The following is a 14781-nucleotide window of genomic DNA, read 5'->3' on the forward strand; positions in this document are numbered from 1 at the left end:
TGCACAGAGCCCGACGCAGGGCTCGAACTCATGAACCACAAGTTCATGACCTGAGCTGAAGTTGGATGTTTAACTGACTGAGCCACCCAGGGCCTCTTGACCCCTCTTTCTTTCTTTCTTTCTCTTCTTCTTCTTCTTCTTCTTCTTCTTCTTCTTCTTCTAAAGACCTGATATCTGTGCTCACAGGAAGAAAAACAGTGCTGAATCCAAGAAAGAAGAGAAAGATGGCCCGTCTAAAAGGCGTGAGTAATAATGAGGAAGGAAACACCAAGGAGTAGGATGAAGCTACAAGAAAGAAGATGCTGGTGTTTGGTTTCTCCCAGGGAATCATCCCAAATACATTTAAAAAATAATTTTCATTCTTCAGGTTTTGAAAAAAATGTTGGAGGCCATGCCAATTGTTCCCTAACCATGACCTGGAGTAAATATTTCCATCAACCATTCTTTTCATCACTATCCAGTAAGAAAGAGGGCGGTGAAATTAGCCACTTGCTTGATTTCATGTACCAGTGAATTTCAGTATCTCCAGTGTTGAAATATTTTCCTTAATTCCTGAGTTTTCCTGTCATTTTTTTTAAAATGAAGAATACTTACTTGATTCTAGGGACAAAATTATTTTTATTTATTTTCCTATTATGCTTGAATAGACCAGAAAGAGGATATTATTTCTTTTAAATTTAGATTTTTAACATCCTCAGCACTGATGAACATGCTTGTGTGAAACTGATCTGCTTGAGAAATGGAAGTTTGGTCCATCTGCATTCGCATGTCCTTACTCACATTTCCACCTTCCCTCACTTGATGAGAGAGCATCCCTCTCTCCATTGGGATCCATTGGGATGGACATATCAGAAGTTTACTGGGAAATAAAGCTTCCATTGCCAACGTAGTATTTTAGATGGATGACATCTTCTTACACAATAAGGAGAATGCATAAATGAAAACAAAAAAAGGAAGTAGAAGTGGGGAGGATGTTCAGAAAATGAAATTGTCCGCGTTCCCTATTTAAGAGCCATGCTTCGAGTTGGTCCTCAGAGAACCTGGGCCCCGAGGTCCCCCAGCCGCCCAGCTCAGCCCTGCCAGCAGCCCCCTCGGCTTCCCCATGGCTCTCCTGCGCCCTCTGCTGACCGCCCTGGCGCTGCTCGCCTGCCGCCCTGGAGGCTCTCTGGGCTGTGCCCTGCCTGGGAGCCACGCGCAGGTTAGCAGGGACAACTTGGTGTTCCTGGGCCAGATGCGGAGACTGTCCCCTTTCTTGTGCCTGCGGGCCAGAAAAGACTTCCGCTTCCCCCGGGAGATGCTGGAGGGCGGCCAGCTCCGGGAGGCCCAGGCCGCCGCCGCCGTCCTGCGGGAGCTGCTCCAGCAGACCTTCAACCTGTTGCACACGGAGCGCTCCTCGGCGGCCTGGAGCCCCGCGCCGCTGCACGGACTCCGCTCTGGCCTCCACCGGCAGCTGGAAGCCCTGGACGCCTGCTTGCTGCAGGCCACGGGCGAGGGAGAGCGCGCCCCGGGGATGCACGGCCCTGCCCTGGCCATCAAGAGGTACTTCCAGGACATCCGCGTCTACCTGGAGGACGAGGGATACAGTGACTGCGCCTGGGAAATTGTCAGGCTGGAAATCATGAGAGCCTTGTCCTCCTCGGCGACCTTGCAAGACAGCTTGGCCATCAAGGATGGAGACCTGGGGTCACCTTGAAGTGATTCTCACTGCCTGACGTGCCACATCACCCTGCACTATGTCTGCTCACTTCAAGAGACTCTCACTGCAGCTTTCATTACAGAATTTATTGGCTTTAATTCCACAAATAGTTTGTGAGTAGTATTAAGCAAGAATATGTTTTAAAAAAAAATCCGGCTTCAGGATCATCAGTCCTTAAGCGATGATTGCCCTGATGTTATTTATTGTTTATTATTTATTTATTTATTTATTCATTCATTCATTCTTTTGCTTAATTTATATTTATATTTCCATATAAAGGTTTTTGTCTTTACATTGTGTTAAAATCTATAAAACGTATTCACCTTTTCATTTTATTAAATATGCATTTTGTCTTAATAAATTCTTATCAAAGACAACTTGTTGAGTCTCTTTCTTCTTAAAACCTAAGTCCAGGGTGCCCGGGTGATTCAGTCAGTTGGGTGCCCAACTTTCACTTGGGTCCTGATCTCACAGTTCATGAGTTTGAGCCCAGAGTCAGATTACTGATAAAGGCCCTACTCACTTTTCCACCTTCCCCTGCTTGAGAGCCTCCCTCTCCCTCATCCCAAGCCTCACCATGGTGCCCTTCCCCTGGGTGCAAAACCTCTGTGACCCCAAACAGAGGGACAGTTCCAGAAGGCTTAGCTTTGGACAGATTTCCTTGACGCACAGCAGAGAAGGCTCTAGTAAGATGCTTATACTTTATCAGTGACCTCTCCTCTCTCCTGACAGTGTTTTCCTTTCCACGTAAAAAAAAGTGAGCATCAGATATGCCTCATTTTCATCTTCTTCATCCCAGCCCTACAACCACCTGTAGGTATTATCTTGCTTCTGTCATTCTGTTCATACCCACTATTTGAAGTTCTCTGCGGTGTCTGTTCCCACTTCGCGGTCAGGTCGTCCTGCCCTCACTGTAACGTGGCTTCAGCCTCCCTGTTCTCCTGAAACTGCTCGGCCCAGGTTGACACTAAACCGCATCTTACTGAGGTCAGAGATTGCTGTCAGTCAGCCCTGGCTGCCATTTCCAAACATCTGAGCCCTTTCGTCACGCCTCCACTTTCAAGTCTGACCTCCATGTGGCTTCTGTGTCTCTACTGTCTTCTGCTTTTCTGCTCCTGCTCCGCTCTTTCCTCTGTTGACTATTTTCTCTCATCTTGGGGCAATCTGGGTGTTCCTCAAAATCCATGCTGGGTGCCACACTCCTTCCTCTCTGCACATACAGACTCAACCTCCCAAATAGTTCCGAGTGTCATCTCTGAGATATGACTTCCAGGTGCGTGTCTTTGCCCAGAATCGTATCACCAGCATTAGTCATCATCTCCAAACTCTTATTTCTATCTGCGCTCCTACAATATCTCCACTGATCATGTTCAGAATTGACCATATCATGCATTTATTTGGCGAACTCCTACAGATCCTTGGATGCCAGCTTGGCAGATGCTGCTTGTAGAGTTTGTGCCCCTTTCATGCTCCTTTGTGCTCCCAGCGTCCTGTCCGTTCCCTGTCCTGGCCACAGAATGACATTACTTGAAAGCTCAATGACCCAGAACCACCAGACTGGAAGCTCTGTGACAGCAGGCGGTGTGTCCACTATTTCGTTGTATCGGGCACCCACCGCAGCACCCACGGATAGAAGATGTATTCACTACTTAGTTGTTGAAAGTGAAATTCCAAGATTCTGTAATATCTTTCACTTTGGTGTGTAGTTCATGCAATCGCTGAAATGGAATCAACAATCATTAGACATGATTTCTCCAAGAAACTTAAAAAATTTTTTTTCAACGTTTATTTATTTTTGGGACAGAGAGAGACAGAGCATGAACGGGGGAGGGGCAGAGAGAGAGGGAGACACAGAATCGGAAACAGGCTCCAGGCTCTGAGCCATCAGCCCAGAGCCTGACGCGGGGCTCGAACTCCCGGACCACGAGATCGTGACCTGGCTGAAGTCGGACGCTTAACCGACTACGCCACCCAGGCGCCCCACTCCAAGAAACTTTTAAGTCCAGTGGACCAGCTCCAGCTGCTATAATCTGTCAGAGTGTCACTGCACCTCCTTCATCATTGTAGAAAGGATTCCTACGTAATTACTTACTCCTTATGGTTAGCCTTCTCTGCCACAGTGTTTCACTAAAGAAAATAATATTTTTGTTTTATTTCCCAACACATTCACCAACACAAGTGAATTACTGAGATACTTCAAAATATTTCTTTATGAGTCCATGAAATGAGTCAAACTGTTTATGTTCCCTTTGGATTTAAAGACACCTTAAGCATTTAAGCACACTTGGATCTCATTATGAGTAAGACGTAACGTTGCAGCTAGATTTCATATCCCTGAAGCAAATGAACACAGAAGACAAAACCGGTCATACAATAATATGACAAGTACATTTTGTAAATACAACACTTGCTGTGCATAAATGCATAAATTATAATTCTTAAACATGTAAAAATGTAGTATCTATCCATTCCAAAGTAGAGTCCCCGTATTATTGAAAAAATGAAACTGTCAAAAATGACTGAACACAGTTTACAGCTGAAGGAAGAAAAAACATCTTTGAATTGGGTGACTATTCACAAGTGGAAGCCACTTAGGCGTTGATGAGACTCAATTGTGGATGGTTGGCAAGACCCCGTTTTCTGTGAAGCAAGGGATCCTGAGACCATGCTGTCACTCCTGGGATTCTGCCTCTATTCACTGCTTGAGTACCTGTAAGCCATGTTCTTCCGCCAAGGTAGTGGACTGCTAAAAGGTCGGATTTTGCTTATACTACTTGGCGATAGCCTCCTTAAGCCAGCTCCCTCCCCACCGGCCAGGCCCAGGGCAATAGCTCTCCCAGTAAAGCCTCCTCCCCTCCTGCCTTCCAAAAGGTGGTCCCTTTTCTATATGTAGTCTTGCAGTTTTTGTCATTCAGACCTCCGGTTGATATCTTTGGTGTTCAGAATGATGTAATAACTATCTAGCTGTGTTTGAGGGAGTAGACAAGCTAAGGTCACCGTCTGCCATCTTAACTCCCAAGCTCAGTTGTGGGAGGTTGAGTCCGAGTCTCCTCTTCAACTTCCCGGGTGTTCTGATGAGCTTCTTAATACAGGGAAAGCACTTCTTGATTTCCACTTCTGAATTTCCAGTCTGACAACGTCCCGGGCAGGGCAGCTATGTACTTTCTTGCCAGAGAAGACTGATTCTTTGCAACTAGCTCCCCACAGGCAGGCTGGCGTCCTCGTTGCTCGGGAGGGTCTTTTCCTTCCTCATCTCCTGCACCGAACACTCACCGGGTCGTCCACCTTCTCATCGAGTCCAGTGAGCACTTTCAGCGGTTCGTGCTGGATCGTCGTGAAGTTGGATCATCATCTCCTGAAGACAGAGGTGGCCTGCGCTCTTTGGAACCGGCTGCCACGCACCTGCTTCTGGGGAAACCTGAAAATGTTCTCGGTCCTTCAGGCACGACAGCAAGGACGATCCTCCCCACATACTGCAGAACTGTGACGGTCTCCAGCGCGGGCAGGCCACGGTTCTGGGCCAGGTCGCCGCGGAGGGCGCTGACAGAGCTGGAGAGCATCGTCTCCAGTGTCATCATGAAGAGGCTGGCAGGCCCCAGGCGGGCGTGATGACGCACAAGTCCACCCGGGGGAGACTTTACCCAGCTGCTCTGAACACCTTGCACATGAGGTTCTTCATTAGGCCGGGACTGCCGCCTCGGTTCTTATCCCGATCTTCTTTCCACTTTTTGTCAGGGCTTCAGACCACGTCATGACCTCAACACTTCCTTTGTATTGTGACGCTGCAGATCAAACACACTCATGGAAATCATAGAAGTCTCAGTCCAATAGGATACGTTCACCTAAATGAGACCCCAGGTTGAAGTAAAAACCCGACTCTCCGTCCATGTCTGTTTTTCAATTCTAAAAAGAACGCTCAGTGGTTTGATCCAGGTACCATTCTTCCACTTCTCCCAATGCACTCGAAGACAACTTGCCCCAACCCTCTGCATTTCCCTTGTAAGGGGCTCTCCATTAAGTTTGAGTTCTCCCCTATCTCTTTACAGGAGACATGGCTCATATATTCTGACACAGTCTGAAGATAATAGAGGCATAAAGGTGAACTTCAAGGGTTAACTCACAGAGTTCTCTGCATCCTGTCCCCCAGAAGGTGCTGCCTGCACAACACGCGGAAGGTAGTGTGTGGCCATGTGGTCTCACAGAAGGCAAGACAGGGATGGTGACTGCCCTCCAGGGAACAAGGAAGGCAGACATTAAAGACATGGTTCAGATTAATGAGGCACCAGCACAGTCAGTGCAGCTAAGGGCACGTACTAAGAGCTGAGGAAGAGGACGGACTGGAGGGTGGCAGAAAGCCCCACTTTTGAAGACACCTGTGGCTCCGGAGGATAAATGACACCAGATTTTGATCTCCTCCTCAAAAAGAAGTGGAGACATTAGTAGTGGTCACACAGGAAAGTGTAAAGATTAAATGAGGTAAAGTTTGCAAATTTTAGGCTGATCACAGATGAGAGTCCACCTGACCGCAGTAAATGGTCGCTGCCTGCAGGGCTAGTAGGACATCCAATACTGGGTAGGGTCCACACTCAGCCAAACCAGCTCAAGCTTTCAGTGCAGCTCCCTTAACACCCTCAGGGGTGTGCTTGGGGCCCCTCCCCCCACCCTGGACACTCCTGGAGAGGGCAGTGTCTGCAGGACCGTGAAGGAGCAGAGCCCAAGTTTCCCCTCTGGGGTCAGTACCTGGAACATAAAGGAGAGAGATCTCACAGCGCAAAGAAGGTCTCTGCGGGGAACCAGCCTCTTGAAAGTTGTCTGACAGAAATGGCTGCTCTGTGAATAGGATAAAGTGGTCAGAGCTCCTTCCCTCAGGCTCACTCACCTTCAGACCACTTCTGGTGATAGTTTGAAGGCACAGTGGAGAAGACAAAATCTGTAGAAACGAGGAGACCAGTTTTAAAAATTATGAAGGAGAGGGTGATGAGAAATGGGACATTCCTAGATTTTCAGCCATTGAAATTCACAGCCCTAATTCGAAAGCTACTTCTTGGGTCAGTATTTGGGTAAAGTAGGTGAGTACTTCCTTCAAGTACTAAATTTAAAGAGGCACCAAGTCTAAGTGATCAAGATAAATACCTTAATGCAATACTTTAAAATGTAAGTTAATGCAGAACATCCATGTGGTACAAAATATCAACATGTTAAATACAGAGGAGAACTGACCTTGCACGTGCAAGTTCCTGAGTCTTCAGAGGAGCCACAGTGCATATGAAATTTTGGCAAATTCCATTCAGTCTAGGAATTTCTTGCCAAAGAAAATACAAAGATCTCACCTGCTAAATGTGCTGAATGCTTGTGCACAACACCACCCTTCCTCTTTAACCATAGAGTCCAGTTGGAATGCTGGGAGAGATGTTTCATTAACCAGGAGTTACATAAAAATGACATGAAGTTTGTCAGGGAGACACAAGAAATTGTCAAACGTACAGTTCTACCAACTGCAAAGAAGAAGTAATCTCCACTATATTGAGTTTGTTTCCATCAATGGTGGAAGAGTAAAGTTATATTCAATTGTGGTTTTGCGGTAAATATGCATTCAATCCCACTGCAAAAAGTTCACGAAAACAGCGGTTGAATATCTTAATATGAGAATGTTTACTATCTTATGTCTAATATTTTAATGTAATATTTACTATCAAATACGTCATGGTGACCCAGTTGACGACAGTGCTGTGCGAGATTCTCAATTCCTCCTTTGCAAAGTGCAATCTGTTCAGGCCTGCGCACCGACTTCCGGGTGGCCAATGTTGCTAGAAGTCAGCAGAACGCTAGTGGGCGCCACACTTCCTCACAAAGAGCATCCAGATGCTGGCGGCGCGCGACTGGCTCCCACGACTGTATCAGCGCTTTGGTCCAGGAGCGCCCCATAGTCCCATCGTCCCATCGCCCCATCGCCCAATCGTCCCACAGTCCCGTCGTCCCTTGATACCGACGCTGGTCAATGTTGCCAGAAGTCAGCAGAAAGCTACTGGGCGCCCGACTTCTGACAGAGAGCATCCAGATGCTGGCGGCGCGCGACTGGCTCCCACGACTATATCCGTGCTTTGGTCCAGGCACCTCCCATCGCCCCATCTCCCATCATCCCATAGTCCCATCGCCCCATCTTCCCACCATCCCATCGCCCCACTGTCCCATCGCCCCTTCGCCCATCGTCCCATAGTCCCATCGTCCCATCGCCCCATCGCCCATCGCACCACCTTCCTATCATTCCATCGCCCCGTCGCCCCATCGTCCCAAAGCCCCATCGCCCATCGCCCCACCGTCCCATCGTCCCATCTTCCCATCGCCCCATCGTCCCAAAGCCCCATCGTCCCATCGCCCCATCGTCCCATAGCCCCATCGCCCATCGTCCCACCGTCCCATCGTCCCATCTTCCCATCGCCCCATCGTCCCAAAGCCCCATCGTCCCATCGCCCCATCGCCCCATCGTCCCATAGCCCCATCGCCCATCGTCCCACCGTCCCATCGTCCCATCTTCCCATTGCCCCATCGTCCCAAAGCCCCATCGTCCCATCGCCCCATCGCCCCATCGTCCCATCGCCCCATAGTCCCATCGGCCCATCGTCCCATCGCTCCACCGTCCCATCGGCCCATCGCCCCATCGTCCCATCGCCCCATGGCTCCATCGTCCCATCGCTCCATTGGCCCATGTCCCATCGTCCCATCGCCCATCCTCCCATCGGCCCATCGCCCCATCATCCCATCGTCCCTTCGTCTCATCATCCCATCGTCCCACAGTCCCGTCGTCCCTTGATTCCGAGGCTGGCCACTGTTGCTAGAAGTCAGCAGAAGGCTACTGGGCGCCTGACTTCCTCACAGAGAGCATCCAGATTCTGGCGGCGCGCGACTGGCTCCCACGACTGTATCCGTGCTTTGGTCCAGGCGCGTCTCATCACCCCATCGCCCCATCGCCCCATCGTCCCATCGCCCCATAGTCCCATCGGCCCATCGTCCCATCGCTCCACCGTCCCATCGCCCATCGCCCCATCGTCCCATCGCCCCATGGCTCCATCGTCCCATCGCTCCATCGTCCCATCGCCCATCCTCCCATCGGCCCATGTTCCCATAGCCCCACCGCCGCAAGTCCCACCGCTCCACCGTCCCATCGCTCCATCGCCCCATCGTCCCTTCGTCCCATCTTCCCATCGTCGCATCCTCCCATCGTCCCAAAGCCCCATCGCCCATTGCCCATCGTCCCATCGTCCCAACTTTCCATCGCCCCATCGTCCCATCGCCCCATCGTCCCAAAGCCCCATCGCTCCATCGCCCCATCGTCCCTTCGTCCCATCTTCCCTTCGTCGCATCCTCCCATCGTCCCATCGTCCCAAAGCCCCATCGCCCATTGCCCATCGTCCCATCGTCCCAACTTTCCATCGCCCCATCGTCCCATCGCCCCATCGCCCCACCGCCCCATCGCTCCACCGTCCCATCGCCCCATCGTCCCATGTTCCCATCGCCCCACCGCCGCACCTTCCCACCGTCCCATCGTCCCATCACTCCACCGTCCCATCGCCCCACCGCCCCATCGCTCCACCGTCCCATCGCCCCATCGTCCTATGTTCCCATCGCCCCACCGCCGCAATTTCCCACCGTCCCATCGCCCATCACCCCATCCTCCCATCGTCCCAAAGCCCCACCGCCGCACCGTCCCATCGCTCCACCGTCCCATCGCTCCATCGCCCCATCGTCCCTTCGTCCCATCTTCCCATCGTCCCATCCTCCCATCGTCCCGTCGTCCCAAAGCCCCATCGCCCATTGCCCATCGTCCCAACTTACCATCGCCCCATCGTCCCATCGTCCCATCGCCCCTTCGTCCCATCGTCCCATCGTTCCAGCGCCCCATCGTCCCATCGCCCCATCGTCCCAAAGCCCCATCGCCATCGCCCCATCGTCCCATCGTCCCATCGTCCCAAAGCCCATCGTCCCAAAGCCCCATCGCCATCGCCCCATCGTCCCATCGTCCCATCGTCCCAAAGTCCCATCGTCCCAAAGCCCCATAGCCATCGCCCATCGTCCCATCGTCCCATCGCCCCATCGCCCCATCGTCCCACCGCTCCACCGCTCCATCGTCCCATCGTCCCATCGTCCCATAGCCCCATCGCTCCATCGTCCCATCGTCCCACAGTGCCGTTGTCCCTTGATTCCGACGCCTGATCACCCCGTCGTCCCATCGCGCTAACGTCCCACTGTCCGCTCATCCCGTCTCTCCATTGCCCCCTCCTCCCACCCTCCCATCTTCCTGCCTTCGGGCCCTGTCCTCCGTACCCTCTTACCCCCCAATCCTGTCCCAGCCGGTCTCGGCCACGGCCTCAGGCTCACACGCTACCCTAGGCTGACAGGGCGATTCAACGCGCTCACGTGGGTTCGGAGCCTCCAGTTCGTTTAGGAAACGATTGTTGGAAAAAATGGCCCGGCTGCACTCTCGGCGCAAAAGGAGAGTTCGGGACACAGGGAGCCCAGAAAACTCAAGGTCCACGCCTCCCTCCCCGTGGAGGATGTTCCTGGCGGAGGAAGCACAGAGGAGGTGCCCGCCAGGCGCTAAGGGCGGGGAGAAGCAGGGCTTTGCAGGGACTATAAAAGCAGCACACAGTTGGCGCCCAGAGCGCCTCAGCCCTCGCTTTGCCCTGGCGCTCTTGGAAGGGCTCAGCCTGGAGTCCCCCGAAGCTGCCCAGAAGCTGCCCCGACGCTCCCCTTTCTGTTTCAAAGTCACAGCTTCTTTGCCCTAAAGCCACTTCCGAAAAGGACGGCCGAGCGCCACCTGCCGGCCGCCCGGAGAACCACCGAAATCGTCAAGGGCCCAGATCTGTGGTTGGCCTTGCTCTGCAGCATCCCTGCCTGCTCCCTTGCTGGAGACCTGCCTTGGCTCCAGAGCCCAGGAAACAGGGACATCCTCCTACTTTTGAGACAGTTGAAAAGGAGCCCCTCTCACACATGCCTGAATGACAGAACCTCCTGTTTCAGACTTCCTTGGGAAAGAGGCTATATCGCCCAAGTGCAGAAGGCACAAACCACCTGTTTCCACCATCAGATGCTCCAGCAGATCTCAGCCTCTTCAGCACAGACAACAGCCGCGCTGCTAGGGGCGACGCCCACCTCCTTACCCTCCTGTCTAGCCTGGATCTCAGCCTGGAACACCTGGAGCCCCCGGAAGAAGACAACCCGGCCGGTGTTTGGGAATTGTGCCCTAGAAGTATTTCTAAAGCATCCATCTGTATATGAAGGAAAAGACACACAGTCGTTCTACCTGGGTAGCAGGTGAGAAATATCTGAAACCAAAACCGTGAACTTAAAAAAAAATTAAGTTTATTTATTTATTTTGAGAGAGGCAGAGACAGCGGGAGCAGGGGAGGGGCAGAGAGAATAGGAGAGAGAGAGAATCTCAGGTAAGCTCTGCCCTGCCCACACGGAGCCAGAGGGGGACCTGGAAGTCAAGTCTGATACCATGACCTGAGCTGAGACCAAGAGTGGGAGGCTTCATCCACTGAGCCACCTAGGGTCTCCAAAATCATGAACTTAAAAAAAAAATAGTATAGAAGACATGTTTAGGAGAAGAACATGATCTATTTCCATAAGTAAATGATCTTGTGATGTAATTTTAAAATCTGATCAAGGTTTGGGGCGTATTTGCGATTTCCAAAATGTAAAGTCCAAATTTTAAGTGGAGAGGTGTTTGGGGATAGTATTTTCTGAAAGACATTTGTCAGTAAGTTAATGCCAGCTGTTGTACCAGATCTATAGAAAACTAGAAGAGAACCGTGCAGGAGTTCCAGCTCAGATGTCTCTTCTGGTTGGCTCATCTTCAAACAGTGACTCAAGGACACGAGGCCCTTCCATTCTGTGACTTGACCATATTCAGCACAGGACTCCAAATGGGTGTGAGATGCTTGAGTCTATTCCAGTTAGTTGTAAAGGGAAACAATATGGAAGATCACATGGGAGGTTTTCAAGGGTCAAGGCTAGACCCCACAGGACAGTATCACTTCCACCACCATTTGTCTGGTCCGAATGTATTCTCATGGGCTGCCTAAGTGTCAATATCAAGTGCGTCCACTGGGAAACAGACTCTACTCTGGTGACTGTGGAAGAGAGGAGTCCAGTGAAAGTGAGTTTTCACTGTTACATTATTTGTACTGATGCTTTTTTTTTCTTTACGTTTACTTATTTTTGAGACAGAGAGAGACAGAGCATGAATGGGGGAGGGTCAGAGACAAGGAGACACAGAATCTAAAACAGGCTCCAGGCTCCGAGCTGTCAGCACAGAGCCTGATGCGGGGCTCGAACTCACGGACTGCGAGATCATGCCCTGAGCCGAAGTCAGCCGCTTAACTGACTGAGCCACCAAGGCACCCCAGTACTGATGCTTTTCTCAAGGGGAACAATAGCCAATATGTTGGCAGCACACTTTTTCTTGAAAAGCTCAAAACGACTGACCCAAAGTCTGACTCCACAGTTTAAACCGGGGGGAGATTCAGTCCAATGGATGTCACTCTTTAGACTTGACGGCATCATTGATCCACTGAAAGAAGCATTGCAATCGATTGCCAGAGGCCGATGTTGGAAAGTGGCCATAAGGGTGGAGATGAGGTCTTGGAACACTTTGTAAAATTCAGTTATCATTATGTGAGGGAGGTGAGCAAGGTATGATGAGGTAGCTCCTTGCAGGTACTTGAGGCTCCCTGAAATAAAAGAGGAGAGTGAGTCTTCCATTGATGACCAGGCCCGTGATTCTCGTCTTAATATTCTAAATACTGAAAATACAAACTTGAAGGAAATTTCCACACACAGAAATCTTTCTTTCTTTCTTTCTTTCTTTCTTTCTTTCTTTCTTTCTTTCTTTTATTTCTTTCATTCTTCTCTTCTTCTTCTTCTTCTTCTTCTTCTTCTTGTATTGTTTTGTTTTTAAATGCCTCACAGGCTATTCCATTATAAGTTCCCTGTAGGACCGTGAGGAATTCATATAGGATCTTCAGATCTATTGTCCTTGCAAATCACATGATTCATATCTCTGTAGCCTCTGTTGGTAGTATTCTTTCTCCTGTAATTACCATGCTTGTTTTCCTCATGAATATTGATTGTGCTCTGGAAATGATGTGGACCAGACTGGGTGCCTAGAAAAACAGCCGGCTAAGATGATGTCTCTCCCCTTAAGTATTTTACAGACCCCTGGAGGGAGGTATTCTAAGGAGAAAACAGAGCAGGTCAGGGCTCAATCTGTTTGGGCTGCCTTAAAAAAATAGCATACCCTGGGTAGCTTGTAAAAAGCAGTAATTTATTGGGGTGCTTGGGTGGCTGAGCCAGTTGGGCATCCGATTTGGCTCAGGTCATGATCTCGTGGTTTGTGAGTTTGAGCCCCGCGTCGGGCTCTGCGCTGACAGCTCAGAGCCTGGAGCCTGCTTCAGATTCTGTGTCTCCCTCTCTCTCAGTCTCTCTCCCACTCACCCCTGTCTGTGTCTCTTTCTCTCTCAAAATATAAATATTAAAAAAATTTTTAAAAAAAGCAGTAATTTATTGGTCACAGTTCTACAGGCTGGAAATCCAAGAGTGGGGTGTCTCTTATAAAGGCCCCAATTCCATCATGAGGGCTATATTCTTGTTCTCGCGCTACCTTCCAAAGGCCCCACCACCTAATACCATCACTTTGGAGTTAGGACTTCAACAGATAACATCCTGTTTGGATGTCTGACCATAGCGGCTCCTTAAAGGCTCCATGCCCGCCATTTAGAAGATAGAACACAGCTGTGCCGAGGGACAAGAGTGAGGAGGCAGGTTGGCAGGCAAGGACAGGGCGCCAAGAATTAGGAAGCCAAAGCCTTGCTTTCTGACCGGAAGGGAAGCTCTGATTATTACCCACCCTGCCCTCCCCGAATTCTACATATCAAACTGAAACGGAGCCTACTCTCCCACAAATAGACGGAGATAGGAGCATACAGCTAATGGTTCATGTTCTTTCTGAGTTGTCTCCAGAGAAGCTCAGGGTGAAGGCTTGATCGTTGGCGCTTCGGTAAAGACCCACCACCAAGTCTGGGGATCAACGGTCTGGTGGCTGTGAGCTCTGGGAATCCGAGAGAGTTGGAGTTTCGATGTGTTGTTCTGTGCAGGACACCAGGCTGGTTAGTTTTCTGTGATGACCACGTTGAGGGGCGATTTGAGATGAGGCCACACCTGGGGGTTCTTCCTCGTGCTGGGCAAAGGCTGAAAATAGTGCTGTTTTGGCAGCCTGAATCCCAGAGCCCTGTGTGCAGGAAAGCAAATAAAATCCCAGTGGTTTCAGCAATAATCTCAGTAGGCCACGTGGACAGCAGGAGAGTAGAGCAGAAATTTCAGCCATCGTCTCCTACAGTCTCAGCACCTATGGCCCTGATGAAGCAAACTAGCATGGTCATTCACGAATGCCTTCTGGTAGGAGGAGAAAATCAGTGAGACGCCTGCAGTAAAAGTGACTTACTGAGCCAGTATTCAGGGCCCGGTGCTGAGGACAACAGAGTGAATGTAACAGAGTCCGTGACTAGGAGCTGGTGTGTCCAAGATGGGTACACACCTTCCATTTAAAGAGTTGGTCTATGGAGGGCTTAGGCCGGGTAACTTCCTATGCAAAATCCAAAGAGTTAAGGATGGGAGCAAAGAGAAAGTTCTTCACATGATAATAATCAATATTTACAAACTTCTGAATTTAGGACAAACAACTTTCTTTTCTTTTCTTTTTTTTTTAAGAATAGATCTGGTTTGGGACTTCTGAAAGTCCTCTGGGAAATTTGAAATTAAATGCAAATATAAAAGAAAATTCAAATTGAATATATATGGTTTTTAAGATTATCTCTTTTGAGAGAGAGAGGGAGCACAAGCGGGGAGGAATAGAGAGACAGGGAGAAAGAGAGAGCCCCAAGCAGGCTCTGCACTGTCAGCGCAGAGCCCGACGAGGGGCTCAAACTCACAAAATGTGAGATCATGACCTGCGCTGAAACCAAGAGTCAGACGCTTAACCAACTGAGCCACCCAGGCGCCTGCAAATACGTTTTCTTACTTGCCTA

The 14781-nt window shown here is 50.1% G+C and overlaps 2 protein-coding genes across 2 annotated transcripts; both read left to right on the forward strand.

The window, feature by feature from the left end:
* Positions 1-996: 996 nt before the first annotated feature.
* Positions 997-1760, forward strand: LOC122474763 (interferon omega-1-like). Its single transcript, XM_043565863.1, has one exon. The coding sequence runs from the start codon at positions 1103-1105 to the stop codon at positions 1691-1693; it is 591 nt and encodes a 196-aa protein (XP_043421798.1). The 5' UTR covers positions 997-1102; the 3' UTR covers positions 1694-1760.
* Positions 1761-7558: 5798 nt separating this feature from the next.
* Positions 7559-9907, forward strand: LOC122474392 (proline-rich extensin-like protein EPR1). The gene has a single exon (XM_043565277.1). The coding sequence runs from the start codon at positions 7559-7561 to the stop codon at positions 9905-9907; it is 2349 nt and encodes a 782-aa protein (XP_043421212.1).
* The last annotated feature ends 4874 nt before the right edge of the window (positions 9908-14781 follow it).

The sequence above is a fragment of the Prionailurus bengalensis genome, chromosome D4, assembly GCF_016509475.1.
Source record: "Prionailurus bengalensis isolate Pbe53 chromosome D4, Fcat_Pben_1.1_paternal_pri, whole genome shotgun sequence".
Taxonomy (NCBI): domain Eukaryota; kingdom Metazoa; phylum Chordata; class Mammalia; order Carnivora; family Felidae; genus Prionailurus; species Prionailurus bengalensis.